Raw genomic sequence first — 20,823 nt, forward strand, 5'->3', positions numbered from 1 at the left:
ATGACCTCCTGTCACAGGTGCTAGCTAAAGTGGCCCCTCAGGATAGAGTCATCCTGTTGGGTGACTTCAATGCCCGAGTTGGTCATGATGCTGGTACCTGGTCTGGAGTGATTGAAGGGCATGGGCCAGATCAGCTTAATAACAACGGCAGGAGGCTGCTCGATTTTTGTGCAGCCCATGGGCTTGTAATTACCAACACGCTGTTCCGGCATCGGCGCATCCACACAACATCATGGATGTGTGGTGGTCATGTTGACACACACGTGCCACAACCAAGGGTAGAGGTAGAAACCGGTTCGGACCGGTCGGGCCAACGGCGGTTGGAACCCCTCTGAGGGGAGGGGGCTGGGGGAAGCTACGATCCCCCAGAACCCCGCCCCTCAGGGAGAAAGAGTATATATAGCGGGTCCCTGAGAGCGCGAGTCAGTTCGCCTCAAGCAGAAGCCAGAAGACGCCTGGAGAAGAAGACCCTGGACCCCAAGCCACCGACGTCCTTCTAAGGGCCGGGGCTCAGTGCAGTGCCAGTGGTCGAGAGGTTAGGACCCTGAGGTTCCCTCGGCCTGATGTCCAGGTCTGGACGGACCAGTGGTCGGGGACCCACCGGGCCAGCGGTGGGTCAGCCTCCCCTAGGTCTAGCCAGCCGGAGGGCTAGACGAGTCAGAGTGTTAGGTACGATAGCCCGGAGGCTGTACCTCCCCAGGTTGTGGGTGGAAGGGGCCATTATCCCTTTGTGTTAAGGCTTAAGTGTAATCTGTTTATAGTATAATAAACCGTGTTGCCTCTACGACGACTCCGAACATTACAGATGCATGCCTGATCCAAGCAAGAACATATGCTGGACTACATAGTGACAGAACAGCGGATGCAGGCCCATATCCTTGACACCAGGACCTACCATGAAACTGATCTGCCCACTGACCATCGACTTGTCATCTGTAAGATGCACATGCCATTCGTCCACTCCGGTGGTGGGTATACACCCAGGACCCCATTCAAACCCTTAGTGCCATGGTCTCAGCTAGCTGATGAAAGTTGCAAGCGAGAATTTCATCATCGCTTGCGGCTGGGGTTGGCATCGTCCCCGACTCCTCCTGATGTCGAGGGGAAATGGGCGAGGTTAAAGACTGTGGCTCATGCAGCCACAATGGCTGCTTTGGGTACACGGTCCAGGCCTCCCCAGAGACCTTGCCTGACAGAGGAAGTGTTCAGGCTGGCTGAGAAAAAGCGACAGCCCACTCTCATCAGCTACAGCATCCCACATTGGAGAATGAGGAAGCTTACCGCAGCCTTCGTTCGGAGGTTCGGAGAGCCTTGAGGTGCTGCAAGGATGGGTGGTGGTCGCGGGTTGCTGAGGAGATGGAGTCTGCCTCAATGGCCCGCGATCACAAATCGAACTTTAATTCCATCAAAAAAGTAACCTGCAGCACCACACCTATTACCATCATTCGGGGAAAAAACGGTGATCCAATCTCCTACCCCCAAGAACAGGTTGGCAGATTTGCTGAGCATTTCTGTGAGGTCCTGGGGAAGGGGAAATCCATCAGCCTGGAAAACAACGTGACACAAAGTGGGGATGACCCTCCCGAGGCTGTGGTGCCACCCCCTGTGAGTGGCTGACTGAGGTGCCATCTGTTGAGGAAGTACTGAAGGCGATCCGGAGTCTGAGACCAGGAAAGGCACCGGGCAGAGATGATCTCCCAAGCGAAATGCTGAGGGAGGCTGGCATTTGTGCACAGACTGCCATACATGACATCATAACAACCGCCTGGACCACTGGACGGGTTACGCAGGATTGGAAGGATGCCCTGGTGATCCCCCTCTTTAAGAAGGGGGACCACACAGACTGTAATAACTACAGGGGCATCTCACTCCTCAGTGTTCCGGGAAAGGTCCTGGCAAGGATTATTCATCATCGCCTTGCTGGGCACGCTGAGGAGAAGCTTCCGTAGCCCCAATGTTGTTTCAGGAAAGGGCGGTCCTGCACAGATGCCATATTTTATGTCTGTCTGCTACAGCAGAGGTGTAGGGAATTCCAACAAGACCTACATCTCTGCTTTATTGACCTGGTCAAGGCCTATGATACCATCAGTAGGCCTGGGCTCTGGGTTGTTCTTCGTACTTTCAGAGTCCCTGACACTCTGCTCACAATCATTAAGGACCTTCATGATGGTGAGTGGGCCTGGGTAAAACTACGTGGCTGGGAGTCGGAGCCATTCCCTGTACACCTTGGGGTGCAACAGGGATGTCCTCTGGCTCCCACATTATTTAATATCTATTTCGACCACATAGTTCGTGAAGCCTTCAATAGCTGTACCGGAGGAATTTCCATCCGGTACAGATACAATGGGAGGCTGATCGATGCCCGGGTGCGGTCAAGGGATGGCTCCCTATTGCTCAACCATGTTATGTATGCCAATGATCTGGTGATTGCTGCTCACTCAGAGGAGGAGTTAGAGGCACTGCTGCTGAACCTGGAGTTTGCCACTAAGAGATGGGGCCTTACCATCAGTCCCACCAAAACTAAGCACCTGCCTGGGTATTTTGTACCACTGGACAATCCACCCACACAACTCCCAATTAATGATAGGGCAGTTGTGGAGAGAGTGGAGAGTTTCCCATACCTGGGCAGTGTGCTCATAACCGGCTACAGTTTAACAGCAGAGGTCTCACTCCAAATCAGTCGAGCGGCATTATATTTTCATCGGTTGCATAACGCTGTGTGGAAGCTACCTGGTCTGTCGCTCCGCACAAAGCTTCAGGTCTTCTCGGCCCCAGTCATTCCCTCCCTTCTCTACGCTTGCTAAACATGGACCCCCCCTAATGGAATATCTTCGCCGGTTAGAAACATTTAGGCTGGCCTGCCTACGATCCATCCTAGGTTTAACCAGGCTAGAGTGTGTGAGGACCTCACAAATCCTTGAAAGATCTGGACAAAGTCCGGATAAAAACACAATTTACACATTGGGAAATTATATTATTAAAGGTGGATGACGATCAAAATGATTAAATAATGAGATAAGTGCAGTCTACAGTGCTCTGGGAAAACTGAACATTTAAATGTAAAGTTAGTTACAAATGTGCCTTAAGAAGAATGATTATATCAGTGTATATTATTTGCTATTTCATATGGATCAGAAACATGGACACTGACCCAACAATTGAACAAAGCTGAAAAGTGTGCTAAGAAGCATGGGTACTTCCAATCGTCATGAATACAAAATAGCACGACGAACTTGCAGGAATGAACTGTAACTTGTAGAATGTATTTGATGGTTTTACAGTTTCCCTTGTAAGAGAGACAAATTGTATTGATTGTACAATCATTACTGAATGCAGGGCGTACAGGTATTAGCCATGTAGATGCTGGGAAATATCACTCACGTTGTGTCAACACTTTGCCCAATTGAGCGTGCTGCAGTACTCGTGTAGTGTAAGCGGAGCGGGAGACAAGGTTCTTGAGGAGGCACCTTTTTTATTCAACACTTCAACATCACAGGTTCGCCCTTACTTCTCCCAAGTTGTCGAGCCTAGCCTAGACACAACCCTGACCATGTTATACCGATGGCGCCGACCAGGACAGCCAACAACTATCCGACCACGCAATATCTAGCGAAGACGGAAGCGACGAAGGCGGTGAAGACGACAGCGACGACGAGACGAGTCCACTTCCCAGAACCGGCAGCCCTGAGCACCCACTCTCTGCTGCTTTTAAGCTACCCGGTGCGGCCTGGCTCCGCCCTGGCCGCGCCTCCCTTCTCGAACCCACTAGCGGGTTCTTGGGGCTTCCAGGCGGGGTCTTCTATGAACCTTGCCCCAGTTTCTCCACCCTACCGACACATGCGTATATGCTCACCTGCGTGTGTACTGCTTATCCACCGCATTTGCGGTTGCTGCACAACAGACCACGTTATTACACTACATCACCCCCCCCCCTCCCCTTGTTAAAAAAACTAGCCGTCCTGACTGATATCCTGCAACAGCAAGTGGGAGGACAGGCAGAGCAACCCCCCAACGTCGAGGAACACCATCGACACCAATTTTTTTTTTGCCACAAACCAACCCCCCCCCCCCCCCCAAAAAAAAAAAAAAACCTGGTCGCAACCCTTCCCATGACCGCGCAGCACAACCGCGGCACTTCCCGCAAACCGTCACCAAACAACACAACCATGGCGCCCCCTGCGAACCGACACCATGTAGCACAATCGCGGGCAAAGAACCCTGTCAGGGACCGGACAACCACGACGCCCCTGCACAAACCGAGAACGCAACCCAATTCACCCCCTCCGAGTCCGCTTTATCTGGACATAGTTCGCGTGAGCTGGTCCTTGATACTGGTCACCCCAACCTTGGCAGGGTCTTGCGTCGATTGGGATTCCAAGGAACGGGAACGAAACACTGGCCTAAAGGCGCCATCCATTTAGTACGTATGCAAAAATCTGTCAAAACTTGACCCCTCCTTGTACGCACTCGTACTTTTTACACCACCCCCCCCCCCCACACCTGCGTATGTACGCTTGACACCCCCCCCCCCCTCCCAAAGCCGATAGAAAGGCCGATAATTAATCCACGCAGAAATGATCAAGGATTAATAATATTAACGTGTTTAAGCAAACAGATAGTCCACCGCCGGCTGCATAATTATTATCGAGGTTTCACCCCCCCCCTTCCCGTTTTCTATGCGTATGTACATTGTCAGTAGACCCCCCATACGCAAACTTACGCATTTGGGTTAACCCCCGTCCCCCCTCCATGCGTAGTACTAGATGGATGGCCCCAAAGGGCGTGGGGCCCTTCTGTGGATTCCCCGGTCTCGGAAGATATCAGACCTGTAAACGTGAGACAAACTTCCGATAGTTAAGTAAAGGTGAGACACCCTGTCCATGCAATGATGAATTATCCTGTGCTGAAAATGCTACGTTATTTTCAACTCAGCGTCAAAATACTTTACGGCCAGTCCCTGCATTACGAACGGGTTCTGTTCCTGAGGCCCGTTCATTAGGTCTACTGAGTCGACACACTAATTGCACGCAAGCCCCACTTAGATAACAAATTCCGTGACAAAACTGTTCCAATACAACTTGCAAATTCCTGCTCGCACTAGGCAAACGAACCGGCCAACTGTTTTGGCTGGAGCCATCCACCTGGTGCGGTGTGTAAACATCGCCACTATGGAGACAAAGGCGGTCGGGCGTGGTGCTAGCCACCCACCTCGTGTTACCATTCTGGCCTTCATAAGTGGTCGTTAACAGCACTTGCCCCAACAGTCTGTTAAGGCTAAACAGGGGATCTTTGTCTTTGCACGCGCGTGTGTGTGATTATCTTTTGTGTATGTGTGTCAGGAGCGCTAGTGTCGTCGTTCACGTTATGCTGCGCTACGAACCCGGCGAGCCGAGTTCGATTCCCCCACACGCCCAACCCCAGTAAACGATATATAAACCGCTCGATTCAGCCTAAAATTAGTACATAATGTGGTGTGTAAACATCGCCACTATGGAGGCAAAGGCGGTCGGCCGTGGTGATAGTCGCCCACCCCATATGTGCCGTTCTGCCCTTCATAGGTGCTCGCAAACAGCACTTGCCCCAGCAGTCTGTTTAGGTTATACGGGGGGGGGGGGGGCTATCACTGTGGTTCTTCATGTTTGGCGTTACATTTGACGTTTTCTTTTTTGTTCAATTATTATTCGTATTTTTCACGTTATAAAAAGTTGTTCAAGAGTGCAATATTTTGGGGCTGAAATGTACCCCTCAGCTGTTAACATGCAGATCAATAGGAAAAAAAACTTATCCCGCTCGTTAAGCGAGGCACGCCTGGAGTGCTCCAATCCTGACGTGTGTGGGGTTCACCTGCAGGGGACGTAGGCAACTTTTCCGGTCTTGCCTGCCTCGCCAGCCTTTCAAGATTTTAAATGTTTACTTTGTCGGGTGATATTTATTTTTCCTTTACGTACATCGACCTTAGATCCTTTTTTTATTTAAATTCTGTTATCTTTAAAACCCTGTTCTTGCCTGCAGCCTGCTCTCACCTGCTCACACGCTCAGCCTGCTTCTCCTGACCAAGTCATCTAACGTACAGTATTGCATACATTCACACATACATCTACATATGAATCCTAATTCTACATTTACACACATCCACTCACTCAAACATACATCTTCACTCGTGTATATGTGCACACTTACACCCTTATGTACGGTATACATACACACATTTGCATTTACATCGGTACGGATTTTTTACACATATATAGTAAAAACACATTTATACCTCGATCACTGCCCCCCCCCCCCACCACAGTGCTTAGTTTGTCTCCCTCACCACTGTTAACCCAGTGGTGAATGGTGTATGAACCAGTCCTGAGCCCCCACCTTCCCTCACATGTGGTCCGTATTACCTCCATCGCCACAGCTGGACTGTGGCCCGGTAGTGAGTGGTGCCTGAACCTTACCTAGACCAGTCTAGACCCCCCCATCCCTCTACATCTCCCCCAGCTTTGCTTGTTTGTGTAAATATTTTCTCCCCATATGCTCTAATACAGGGGTCAGCAACCAAAATAACAAGAGCCATATTTTTTCGAATTCGGCAAGCATCAGAGCTCTCTCTAGTCGAAGTACTTGCACGAGCAGTGACCGAAACAATTAGTGATTTAAGTAAACTCTGGACCTGTTTCGACCGTCTGTGTCTCATCAGCAAAGCATACAAATCATTTAAAAACACCGTCTCTCCATATTTTACGCCTTTATCCTAAAAATCCCAATTGCTTAACACAACGTGCAGATGTAGGCTCATCTGTGATTAATCATTGCTCTCCACGTCTTACGTTTCTTAGAGGTTTAACCCAATTGAGTGGCTCCGGTGAGAAGAGAACAGAAATTAGGGAAATCACTTCAATCACAATCATTACAATGTCCTCACCGTTTAGCTGACGTGTATTACAGCACGCGGATTGCTTCCCAGGTTTAATTTGCAATACACCTATTTCTGAATGCTATGTTTTGTTTGCACAAGCACAAATAACAAAAACTCAACACAAGGACACTTCTCTAAAAGCAAAACAAATCAGCATAGAAGTCAACAACACTTCTCTAACAGCAAAAAAAGCATAAAACTCAGTGTGTTAAGTTTTTGTTTATGAACAATGCAAACTAATGCTGTTATATAATATATATAATAAAACATCACACAATACCTTCCAATGTCTGTCTCCACATACCAAATCAAAGTATATTTTACACATCCCATCGGCCGCACAGCCTTCTGTCATACGTCACGATTTTAATTCTTCATTTGAAGTTTTCGTGACTGCAAGGATAGTCAGGTAGGTATAAAATAAAATAAATTAAATCACGACGTTTTGGGCGCAACACAAGCGTCCGCCATCAGGTGGGACAACCACAGCAAGAAACAATTGCTGAAGTGTGAAAAATGGCTGCCGTGACAAGAGGCTATATAGGTAAGAGAGGGGGAGGAGCAAGGGAGGAGAGATAGAGAGGGGGGTGTGGGGTAGGGGAAGTGGAGCACTGCTAGAGCATTTAGAGGACGAGCAGACAAAATACTGGGGGGAGGGGGGGGGGGAAGTGGGCGGGGCTGGGAGTGGGAGGCTGAAGAAACTGGAGATGCGGATATGAAGGCAACACCATAAAGCAGTTAAGGTTTTACCTGGTTAATAACGTCCTTCAATTGATTGCTCAATTTGTATCAATCTTCTCGGTTGAAGTGATGTCTATGTTTATATATCGGGATAGCTTCATGAACAAACCTTTGATAGTAGCCCAAAGGTTTGCAGAGTACCTTGGTCTCGAAAAAAACCAATATCACGAGAGCCCACAGCGTTATAACAATGGTTAGCTACGGCAGAGGAATTGGTTCTGCCATGTTTCAGATCTGCCTTGTGTTCGCGAACACGGTCCGAGATATATTGTTTCGTTTCTCCAATGTAACAGCCACCACAGGTGCAACTTAGTTTGTAGACTCCAGGATATTGAATGACATCCTTCACAGATGGGATTAGATCACGGATTTTGTGTACTGTATTGAATCGGATCTGGATCTTGTGTTTGGAAATCTTTTTGGTAACACCTGCTATGTATGGTAACGTGATGGTTTTGATCGGCATTTCTGGGGGTTGTTTCTCTATGGTTGGAGAAACAGCTTTACGAATATTGCGGTCCGAGTACCCATTCATCTTGAGGGCCTGGTGTACGTGTTCCAGTTCACTGGCTAGGTGGTGTTGGTCAGAAATGCAGTGGGCCCTATGGTGTAGTGTTTTGATGAGTGAATTATTTTGTGCTGGATGGTGGTGGGAATCAGGTTTCAGATAGGAATCTATGTGGGTGGCTTTCCTGTAGAGAGTGTCCAAACGAGCCATCAGGTCTCTTCTCAAACAAAACATCCAGGAATGGTAGCTTACCATCCTTCTCTACTTCCATGGTGAATTTGATGGATGGGTGTATGGAATGAATGTAAAGTGTCTTCTACATATCTCTTCCACAAGGAAGGACGTAGGGTGGATGTCTGGATGGCATCTGTTTCAAATTTATCCATGAAAACATTCGCTATCACTGGTGATAAGGGGGAACCCATGGGGGTACCTACATTTTGTTTGCCAAAAGTATCATTCAGGTGAAGTAAGTATTGGTAAGGCAGTGCCTAACCAGAGTAGGAACATCAGGATTCAGTCCATGTTGGACTAAATCTTCATTTATTGCTAAGGTGTCAGGCACAGGAACCTTGGTTAACAGAGAAACTACATCAAAGCTGACGATAAAATGATCTGGGGACAGTGAAATGCCCGTGATTAGAGAGACCAAGTGAGCTGAGTTACCTACCTCATCAAAACCCTACACCATAGGGCCCACTGCATTTCTGACCAACACCACCTAGCCAGTGAACTGGAACACGTACACCAGGCCCTCAAGATGAATGGGTACTCGGACCGCATTATTCGCAAAGCTGTTTAACTAACCATGGAGAAACAACCCCCTTAGATGCCGATCAAAACCATCACGTTTCTATAAATAGCAGGTGTTACCAAAAATATTTCCAAAATCTTAAACAAACACAATATCCAGGTCCGATTCAATACAGTACACAAAATCCGTGATCTAATCCCACATGTGAAGGATGTCATTCCCTATCATGCAATATCCTGGATTCTACAAACTAATTATAGATTTGAAGTTTATCTATCGGCTTAACTCATGCTAATCCCGTACTCGACCGTCCACACGGCCTGCCGTATGCCCCCCCCCGACCCCTTGGCTCCTCCCCCCCCCCCTAACACCCTATATAAACACGTTGTCTCTTAATAACTCTCTTTATACGCCTCAGTAAGTTTGCTGGAGCAGTCAACACCTGATGACGGTTGCTTGTGTTGCTTCCGAAGCGTCGTGATGTAATTTATTTGTTTTCATATTAATTTATTTTATATTTTTTACCTACATGACTTTACCGCAAAAAAACAAAGAGTATCTACAAACAAAGTTGCACCTGTGGTGGCTGTTACATTGGGGAAACGAAACGACATATCTTGGATCGTGTTCACGAACACAAGGCAGATCTGAAACACGGCAGAACCAATTCCTCTGCCGTAGCTGACCATTGTTATAACGCTGTGGGCTCTCATGATATTCTTTTTTCCGAGAACAAGGTACTCTGCAAACGTTCAGGCTACTATCAAAGGTTTGTTCATGAAGCCATCCAGATATATAAACATAGACATAACTTCAACCGAGAAGATTGATACAAATTGAGCAATCAATGGAAGGATGTTATTAACCAGGTAAAACCTTAACTGCTTGATGGTGTTGCCTTCATATCCACATCTCCAGTTTCTTCAGCCTCCCGCTCCCAGCCCCACCCACTGCCCCCGGCATTTTGTCTGCTCGTCCTCTAAATGCTCTAGCAGTGCTCCACTTCCCCTATCCCACACCCCCCTCTCTATCTCTCCTCTCTTGCTCCTCCCCCCTCTCTTACCTATATAGCCTCTTGTCACGGCAGCTCTTTTTCCTACTTCAGCAATTGTTTCTTGCTGTGGTTTCCCACCTGATGACGGATGCTGGTGTTGCGCCCGAAACGTCGAGATTTAATTTATTTTATTTGATACCTACGTGACTTTTACCGAAAGAACCAAAGAGTATTTTAATTCTTGTTTAACCCCTCCTCCACGTGTAGCATGAAGATGAAGAAGTTCACGCTCTTGAGCATGCTCGCCGTCGTGGCACTGTTGTCTGTCATCTTCTTCTCCACGCCGAGTGTGTACAAGTATTTGCACCTTGCCAAGTTGCTGAGCGTGAAGTCTCCGGAATTTACCGGACAGCGGTGGTACGAGCAGGCGTTCTCAATGAACCTCTCGGACTATGCCCAGCTGTTCCCTAACGACACGCAAGTTCACTACCGCCTCAAGCCCAGCGTGCAGCGGTGAGGGTTAATTCCGTAGCCAAGGGTGGTTGCAGGCAGGGCAGCTGTCCTTGGAGGCAACTTCCGATAGGTGCATCACCCGAACGTGGAAGCTGAATTCTTGGGAACAAAACAAGCAGTTGCAACTGGCCACACGGTGGGGACGAAGGGAGAGTGAGTGAGGGGGGCTTGTGGCAAAAATATCTAGCTACGACTCCAGGCATTGTGACGGTGAAGCTAATCACACTTCCACTCAATTTCCGAGGAGGAAACTTAAGTCAACAAGTTATGCCGAGATGGTCTTTTCACCTGGCAGTTACGGCAACATCCATCGTTTTGATATAAAGTGTGTGCTTGTGAAAAGGCCCAATAATTAGTATCAGGGCGGTCAGGGCTCCACCTCGGGTCTCATGATTTCACATCACATGTGTAGGTGAGAACTTGATAGGTGAGTTGCAGCATGTCTAACACACCTTACAGTAATGCGTGAAGTAAACATTACATACAGATAACTTTAAGTTATAGAAAACATATTAACAAAATAGAGAACATTTGACAAAGTAGCTGTTACAAGTGGAGTGTCAGCGGAGTGGGAGACAAGGCTTTAAAGGAGCACGTTTATTAACACCTTCACAGGTTCGCCCATGCACTCTCCCTAGTCATCTAGCCTAGCCTTAACACAACCCTGACCGTGTAACACCGATGGCACCAACCGAGACAGCCAACAACTATCCGGCCATGCAATATCTAGTGAAGACGGCAGCGACGAACGCAGCGAAGACGACAGTGACATCGAGATGAGTTTACTCCCAGAACCAGCAGCCACGAGCTCCCGCTCTCAGCTGCTTTTATGCTTCCCAGCGTGGCCTGGCTCCGCCCTGACCACACCTCCCTTCTCGAACCCACTAGCAGGTTCCCGAGGCTTCCAGATGGGGTCTACCATGACCCTTCCCCCAGTTCCTCTGCCCTGCCGACACACCCGTGTATATGCTCACCAACGTGTGTACTGTTCGTCCACCGCAGTGGCCGTTGCTGGACAACAGTCGGCGCTATTACACTACACAAGGATGAAACTAATTTTCATTGCTGAAATCATCAATATAATTGCCAGATTTCTAAATTAGAAATTATTTGAAATATGATTAACACCAGTTAATGCTCGACTAGCAGAATTAGCATATGATGGCGCATGTGGTGTCATGTGCAATTGTGTGCCACGTTGGTCAAACAATATGACAGATCAGTCTTCCACCAAATTAAATAGATGAAAGTGGGTGAACACTGATGACACATTAATATGTTCTCATTACAAACGTTAATAAACAAACCACGTGCAAGTCACATGCACTTGAAAACCAGGAGATGGAGTGTGCTGTAGAGGCCGACCGAAATTCGGTTTCGGTTTCAGCGCCGAAAGTTGGAAAATGGCCTCTTTCGGCATACTTTCGGTTTCGGCCGAAAGTCAATTTTTTACTTTCGGTCTGGTTTCGGCCGAAACTGATATTGACCTTCGGTCATCATTCGTCAACCGAAGATCTATTTTTAGAATATAACGCTAGTGCTACATCTATCACTCTGCCTATCGGCTGGTCAGTCGGCGCTAGGCAATCCTATGCGATAGGCTGCAAACACACACACATGTCAGAGGCAGCAGCTTGGGAGCGAGGTTACAGCCGCAACCATGGTCTGCTAGTGTATATACGACCGGTCAACAGACAGCAGCATGTCTGGCTGAATGCGGAAAAACTGCTGTTTCTTAACTACAACATTCATTTGTTTGGATATAATTACTAAGTAAGTAACACCTAAAGATTTGATATTTAGCGACTCTTACTGCAGGCTCTGAATAATTCTGAATGATTAGTTCTAGATTTATTTTTAATTTAAATAGCATTGCATCATGACATATTTCATAAATCTTGTGTTCGGTAACTTCGGTTATATACCTTTCTGTTTCGGTCTCGGCCGAAAGTGTAGTTAAACTTTCGGTTTCGGCTTCGGTTTCGGCCGAAAGTGTAGTTAAACTTTCGGTTTAAGCTTCGGTTTCGGCCGAAAGTCTAGTTAAACTTTCGGTTTCGGCTTCGGTTTCAGCCGAAAGTCAATTTTTTTTTATTTCGGTCTGGTTTTGGATTCGGCCGAAACCAGAAATTTAGTTTCGGTCGGCCTCTAGTGTGCTGTGCAAGCAAACTGACACCATGGGTCCACTAGTCTTTGGTGTAATGTTTGGACACGTGAATGTGGGAATCGGTCATCGTGTCCCAAGTGAGTAATGGCATGGTGGTGGTGTGCAGGCTACTGTCTGTTGGTTCGTGCTCCTGTGAAGGTCAGAATGCCATAGAACTAGAAAAATGGTTCTCGCCCTCCGAAGTTGAGGGCACACGCCGGAGGAGACAGAAGGAAATGCAAGAATTCTTACAGAGGTATGCTGCAATGTGACATCTTCCAACCCCTACCATCCCCTCTGGTTTTGAACTTTCATCTTTATTTTTCTTTTCAATTTTTCAAGTAGCCTCGAGACCTCTCTACAAACATTATTACTTCCAGAACTTTACTTCACTGATATCTTCATTAAAACAAACACATAGCAACATTCAGCTGCTAGACCACCCAGATTTTATGGCCTTCCAAAAATCCACAAAGTAGGTACCCCGCTCCGTCCTATCGTCTCCACCCTTATCTCACCCACCTACAAACTGGCCCGATTTCTGTCTGAGACCCTGCTTCCTTTCAAGGGCAAGTCCACCTCAGCTGTACTAACTCAACTCACTTGGTTTCTCTAATCAAGCACATCTCATTGTCTCCAGATGATTTGCTTGTCAGTTTTTATGTAATCTCTCTGTTCACCAATGCACTGGTACCTGACACCATTGCAATCATTGAAGACTTGGTCCAACAAGGACTGAATCCAGATGTACCAACTTTGGTAAGGCACTGCCTTACCAACACATACTTCACCTGGAATGGTACATTCTACAAACAAAATTAGGGTACCCCAATGGGTTCTCCCTTATCGCCAGTGGTAGTTAATGTTTTCATGGGGAAATTTGAGACAGATGCCATCCAGACATCCACCCTACGTCCTTCCTTGTGGAAGAGGAACGTAGATGACACGTTCGTCGTCTGGCCACATAGCCTGCCAGCACTGAACCAATTTCTCAACCACATCAATTCCATACACCCGTCTATCAAATTCACCATGGAAGTGGAAAAGGATGGCAAGCTACCATTCCTGGATGCTTTGATTGAGAAGAGACCTGCTGGCTCGTTGGGACATTCGGTCTACAGGAAAGCCACCCACACGTATGCCTATCTCAAGCCTGACACCCACCACCATCCAGCGCAGAAGAATTCCCTCATTAAACACTACACCATAGGGCCTGTTGCATCTCCGACAAGCACCACCTAGCCAGTGAGTTGGAGCACGTACACCAAGCCCTCAGGATGAACGGATACTCAGACCGTACAATCCGCAAAGCTGTCTCCCCAGCCATGGGGAGACAACCTTCTGAGGATCCAACCAAAACCATCACTTTACCATACATAGCAAAGTTAACCAAAAATATTTCAAAAATCTTAAACACAAGATCCAGGTTCGTTGCAACACAGTATACAAAATCCGTGATTTAATCCCATCTGTAAAGGATGTGATTCCTGACATGTAATACTCTGATGTCTACAAACTGAGTTGTGGTTGCGGCAGCAGTTACTTTGGGGAAATGGAATGACATGTCTCGGACCGCATTCGTGAACACAAGGCAGATCTGAAACACGGTTGGACCAATACTTTTGCCATTGCTGATCATTGTTTTAATGCTGTGGGCTCACACGAAATAGAGTTTTCCAAGACGGAGGTACTCTGCAAACCTACCGGCTACCTTCAGAGATTTGTTCATGATGCCATCCAGATGTATAAACACAGACAACTTCAACCGAGAAGATGTGTACAAACTGAACGATCATTGGAAGGACGTTAATAACCAGATAAAGTCTTAATTGACTGTGATGTTTCCATCCTACCTGCCTATGTCAGCTGTTATTTCCGACTCTCTGTCTCTCTCTATATCCCTCTCTCTTAGATCTCACATGCTCACATGTCCTTTGCATTGCACTCTCATGCTCACATGCCCTACAGTTCATCTCTCACAATCGCAGGACGTTATTAACCAGGTAAAGTCATAACTCGCTGTGATGCTTCTATCCTTCCTGCCATTTGGCTGTTATCTCCGACTCTCTGAGTTGCATTGCCCTGTCGGATGCCTTTGCATTAACGGGCTGGGGTCTGACTAACATGACCACTTCTGCTCCATTAGCCTCGATGTATCGTTGGTTCTTACTGTGTTATGGGCTGTGTGTCTCACTGGCATGGCCACTGTTGTGGTGGTTCTCTTACGTTGACGCTCTTGCCTCTTACATTAACATGCTAATCTCTCACATTAACAAAGCCACTTCCGTGCCCTCGTCGAGGAGGCCACTCTCCGATCCTACATTTGCATGCTAATTTCTCACATTAACATCACTAGCCCCGCCCACTTCTGTATGACCCTTGGGCTACACCCATTTCAAACCCTTTTCAAAACAGTCTGCCTCAGCAGCAGATCATGCCTGATGACGGACGCTTGTGTTGCACCCGAAACGTCTTGATTTATTTAATTTCATACCTACGTGACTTTACCGAAAGAACCAAAGAGTATACATAGCAACATCTCCCCATATTGTAAAACAACTTGGCAGGTCCCTCACTTTCCAGGGTAAAACAAGTCTGAAGTATCAACTACCACTGTACTGTTTAACATGTAGGCTTTTGCGACCAACATCATCCATAATACAGGTCGTCCCCGACTTACGATGGTCCGACTTACAATATTTCGATCTTACGATGGCGATAGCGATATGACAAAATTGTAAATATTCAACATTTCGCGTGGCAGGCAAACGCAGCAGCGTACGAGGTACGATATTGTACATTGGGACGCTGCCGGGATGTACTGTACGCATATAATTTATGCAGTACGGTATTGTAAATTGCTCTGTTTTGCTAAATTATCACCATTCTTTAAGACTCCTGGGTAGGCTAGGCCATTTTCGACTTACGATATTTTCGACTTACGATGAGGTCGTTGTAACGCATCTCCATCGTAAGTCGGGGACTGCCTGTATAGGTTTTTTGGGGTTAGAACGCATAAATATAAATGTGTCGTTAAACCCTCCACAACCGGACAGCCAATTAGTAAGGTTTGTCACGTATACAGAATGTGCCAATTCATTATTTGTGTAATGACAATAGAGCCTGCATGCGGTGTGAGGGGACTAGTGGCCACGGGAAGTAATAACAAGGGTATCAATTGTGAGTGCGAAGGGACTGGTGGCTACGGGAATGTTCGAAGAAAGGAGAGTGGTCAGGTGACGGGAGAGGACGGTAGAGTCTGCCGGTAGAGCGAGCATCCAGAATCGGCGAGAATGATCGAGAAGGGGGGCGTGGCCTCGGTATATAAGGGAGATGCATGGGAGACTTGGGGCTGTTGCAGTGGGATCTCCGCCTGATGTCAAGTGAACGTGTCTTCAATAAAGTGTTATCTCAAGAGAAGTGTCAAGTCGTCATTACACTTGTACAGCACACCGATGTGTTGGAGAGCAAATCCACATTTACAATCTGTGTATGACGTTTCGCCAATAATTACGACTAGCATCATTAGGCGGGCAGCCAGATTTGTGGAGAAATCCTCTTGTTTCATTCCTTAAATAGAGGGATTTATGTGATGACATCACTCTTGAACCCTTCACGTGTGAAGGAGGGGGGGTATTAATTAATGCATATAAATTACAATGGGTATCCATTGCCCATTTCGTAATTCATATGGTAATCAATGTACATTATGCATACACATTGTTCTTGTACCTCCTGTCGTTTGCATACAGGTAATCCCCATTGACGTATGGTAACCTGAATAGGGATTTTATGATTCCCTTTCAAGCAGCACTGAGCCTGGAGCTATCCGAACGGTTACACTTATTTTTATTTCTCTAAATTTCGATAGGTTATCTAATCATTCTTGACCAGTCGTAACTAGTTCTGCACAGAACTTCAACATTAAAATACATTCAGTGTCCTCGATGGCACGTGTGTTCCTCCACTGCTGACAATTGTATTTGGGAGTAATTCATATTCCTTTGGTCTTCTTTTCGTCTCCTTCGCATGAGAAGGGCTCACAAGTGTGCTCATCAAATCTATCTCTCTATTTAAGGAATGAAACACAAATCTGGCTGTCCGCCTGATAATGCAAGTTGTAATTACTGGCAAAACATCGTACTGTCCTCAATTTGTAAATGTAAATTTTCTCTCCAACACACCGGTGTGCTGTTCTAGTAACGAATTGGCATGTTCTACTTACGTGGCAAACCTTACTAACTGGCTGTGTCGGGTAGTGGCGGGTTTTACAACATAACCCCAAAAAACCTATATTATCACTATACTATAGTGTTAGCTTTTTGTTGTACAAATGTAATAAAAGACTCCGTCAGGCACTGCTGGTCTCTGTTGGTCTTTTATTCAAGTTCTTTCTCCGCACCCCGCTGATCTCCTCCGCGGACCAGCATCGTCTCTCATGCGCCCGCGCACGTGCCTCCTCCTCAGCTCCTCCACTCGTCCTCACACCCTGCTGGTCCTGACAAGGAACCAGCGTCTCCTCTCGTGTGCCACGCACGCTCCTCTTGCGTGCCGCGCACGCTCCTCTCGCGTGCCGCGCATGCTCCTCTCGCGTGCCCCGTACGCTCCTCCGTTAGCTCCTCCTCGCGCGCGCCCCGCACGCGCTCTCCCGTCAGCTCCTCTTGCGTCGGGCGCACCGCTCCACCCCGCTCCGCACACCGCTGGCCGATGGTGTGCCGAAGCCCCATCAGCCACGTGGCTGATGGCGCGGCGGCCACCTAACGTGGTCCTGCTTCTTCACTCCATCAACTGACCACGATCTCTTCCGGGCTCCCCTCTATATCCTCTCTCCCACATGACCCTGACTCCTCCCTCCCGGATCGTCAGATCCGGCCTTCCCATACTGCCCTGCTGGCTCCACCTCCATTCACCTCGCTTCCCATTGCCGAGGTGAACGGCGGCCCCTCCCACACGCCCCCAATACCGGGCTCCGCCCCCCAATACCCCGGGCCGTGTGATTGGGCCAGAGCCCAGCAGTAACCCCATTTACGCTCGCATTACACAAATATGAACAAAATATTTTTTTATAATTTCAATTACATTCGACTGTGTAGGTTTTTTGCAGTTGTGCTGTATAGCTCTGCGTGTTGTTTGACATGTGTAATGTGAGGATATATCCGGCTCACTGACGTATCACAACTCGTCATGATCATTGGCTCTGCTGGTCCTGGTTTATAGTCAATGGGGGGAAGCCTAGGGGGCGTGACCCTGACGTAATGGAAAGGTGACAGCTGTAAGGATTGGTTCTGCTGGCTTTGGCCACAGCCAATGGGGAGATGAGTCAGGGGCGTGGTCCCGGGAGCTACGAGGGGGCCTGGAATATTCCATGAAGGCTAACGAGGATTGGCGGAAACATACCACATGACCCGGGTATTAAATAGGGGTGGAGACGAACGACACGTGGTCAGAACGGGAACGAACAGAGGCAGGGGGCCACGCGGGAGCGGGGCTCCGGGTTGCCACGTGGCAGTGTGTCTCTCTCTATATCTGTCCCTCTCACGCTGCCTGTCAGCAGCGTGAAGGAAAGCTGTAATACAAGTTGAATAAAAGACGGATTCCAGAAGTCGCTCCAACGAGCTTTATTACACATGTCTAAAACTTTTGTTGGAAACTTGTCAAATTAAACACATGAAAAATGTCAGCTCACATATACTTTAGCAAAGCACCACTGCTACACCAATGGTGCTGCTCAAATCTATCTAACCCTGGTCAATTTAATAGATTTGACTTTATTTAAAATGTTGCAATTAAAGTCACTGGTTAAAACTTAATACCGTTGTCATTCTTGGGTGGTGAAACCAATTCCTACCTCACTGTACCTGATATAATTCAACATAAAATAGTCATCTTGATGGATAATCCACCTCTCACCAATTCACTCCAGTCACCAGTGGTCAGTCGCCTCATTACCACACATTTATCACAACTATCGTGGTTACTCTTCTCATAAAATTCACTCCTTAATTCCTCCTCCCATGTTGAACACTCAGTCTACGAGGTTGGCTGTTTTGTTTAATCCATATCATGTTTAATCACCATATGGGAAATCAGACCACTTCTCTTTCTCCTTCTTTCCTCACACTGCTCCTCTGCAGAATTTCCTCCTGCCGTCTCTTTTCCCAAGCTCTTATAAGCTTGCTGGACTCAAGACACGTATTAATTGTCATCTGTTGCAACATTAACCGTGCTGTTTGTTGCTGGCCACAACATGTTCATCCTTTGGGCATGTTCTCAGCAAATTGTGTAAATTTTTTTTTACATGGTTTGCCCATAGGCAGGATCCTCTTTTGAAGAAGGTGCTCGTGGCTCATCCGAACTCGCCGCTCTCCTACCCGACCCAAGGCCTGCAGGTGCCGCCAATGCAGACCATCCTCATACCGGGTGAGAGGCATGGAACCCTGCGATCATTTTATGGAAACATGACGCAAGTCTACATAATCATATTTTCTATATAAATAAAGACCTTCATCTGTATGTATGTCTCAAAAACTCTAGGGTACTTCCCAGCAAGGTAGACAACTGAAATTTGGCACATAGCTAGCTTTTAGGACACAAACAACAGGAGAAATCTGAAAATCCAAGATTTTAAATTTTAAGGCCCCCAAATCTCGATTTTAAGTGTCCCATAAACATGTTTGTGCGTGTCAAATGAAATAAAAACGAGAACCATTCTTCTACCTTTTATTGATTTTGAGATATTTTGTATTAATGCAGTTTTGAACAGAAAAAAATGCATTTTATCATATTCAAATCTGAATTATTCGAAAACTGTTAAAGATAGGTGCTTCCCTCATAGAGCATGATGTAAATTATTTTTGTTCTTGTCTAATAAGAAAATAAAAAATAATTTATAATAAGAAAAGAACTGAATCTTTTAATTGAGCGGTTTCCGATGGGTACGTCTTTAAATATGAGAAATTGAATCAAGTCATCAACTATTTTTTTCAATCATATCTGGTAAATTATTATATTTATTGAAAACTTTTGCCTGGTGAACACAGGCTTTATGAACTAGTTACCTAATAATCTTCATCATTTTAACACTTAGACTTTCGCGACCAATATCATCCATAATATATGTTTTTTTATTTGAAGCGCGTAAATATGAGTGTTGTTAAACCCGCCACCTCCCGACACGGCAAATTAATAAGGTTTGTCATGTAAAAAGAACATGCCAATTAGTTACTAGTACAGCAAGCAACTACTTAAATTCTTTGATGTTCCTCAACCATTTCACATCTTGGGTTTTCCACATTCAGCAACTTCTCAGTACTCTTTCCATCTCTCTCTAACCTTTACCTCATTCAGGATTGTTCGTCCTTCACTGTACTTAACGGGATTCACATGGTCGATGTCCCTGGTCTTTTTCTCTCTGGCTCTTTCCAAACAGTATACCATCTATTCAACTTCTTTTATGTCAAGCTTCTTGTATAGTTGTGCAAATGCTGTTGTTTTTGTCATTGCTACCACTCGCTTTGCCTCTTTTCTCGCTGCCAGGTATTCATTCAGATGGTCCTACTCTCTTGTGGTCTGCCACTTCTTAAACGTAGCCTTTTTCTCTCTTGTTGCATTTTGCACTTCATCAATATACCACCATGCTTTCTTCTGTTGCATCTGTCCGTTGCTCACTCCCACTGTACGACCTGCTGCTTTCAGTATTCCACTCACCAGGTGTTCCCATATTTCATTCACGCTCCCCCTAGGCCTTATGCTTTTTAAGTTCTCCATAGCTTTTCTGCATAAGTTTTCTTTCACTTTGTTTAGTCACCACCACTTCACCCTGCTATAGTTATTTTATCTCACTTGCCTCTTCCTAACTCATTTCACTATGCAGTCTGCTACCAGTCGTCTATGTTGGCCAATCACAAACTCTCCAGGGATCACTTTGCAGTTCTTCACTCCTTTCAGATGCTTCCTCCTCACCAGAATGAACTATATATGGCTTTTCACCTCTCCACTCTGATAGGTCATTAAATGTCCCTCCTGCTTCTGGAAGTAGGTATTCACCACTACAATATAATTTGCCTGGGCCATTCGAAGAATGTCATCTCCTCCCCATTCGTACTGCCATATTTGCATCCAACATGGTTCCTTTCATATCCATCCTTTTTCCCACTCTTCCATTTAAGTCTGCGCCCATCACCACTGCTTCATCTACTGGTAAGCTTTGAAGCTCCTGGTCTAAGCTCTCCCGAAAGTATTCATTCTCTTCCCCACTGCAGTA

The 20,823-nt window shown here is 46.6% G+C and overlaps 1 protein-coding gene across 2 annotated transcripts in view; it reads left to right on the forward strand.

The window, feature by feature from the left end:
• The first annotated feature begins 5,824 nt into the window (after positions 1–5,824).
• LOC144717719 (beta-1,4 N-acetylgalactosaminyltransferase 1-like) overlaps positions 5,825–20,823 on the forward strand; it is a 39,906-nt gene continuing 24,907 nt past the window's right edge. Inside the window, exons 1-4 of one of the 2 annotated variants that reach the window (XM_078593312.1) lie at positions 5,825–6,067; positions 10,172–10,417; positions 12,688–12,816; positions 18,874–18,980. In XM_078593312.1, the coding sequence (XP_078449438.1) occupies positions 10,173–10,417; positions 12,688–12,816; positions 18,874–18,980 (481 nt within the window). In that variant the 5' untranslated portion in view covers positions 5,825–6,067; position 10,172. The remainder of the gene's footprint in view (positions 6,068–10,171; positions 10,418–12,687; positions 12,817–18,873; positions 18,981–20,823) is intronic. The other variant, XM_078593321.1, reaches the window with a different exon arrangement.

This window comes from Lampetra planeri, chromosome 1 (genome assembly GCF_965212315.1).
Source record: "Lampetra planeri chromosome 1, kcLamPlan1.2.h2, whole genome shotgun sequence".
Lineage (NCBI taxonomy): Eukaryota > Metazoa > Chordata > Hyperoartia > Petromyzontiformes > Petromyzontidae > Lampetra > Lampetra planeri.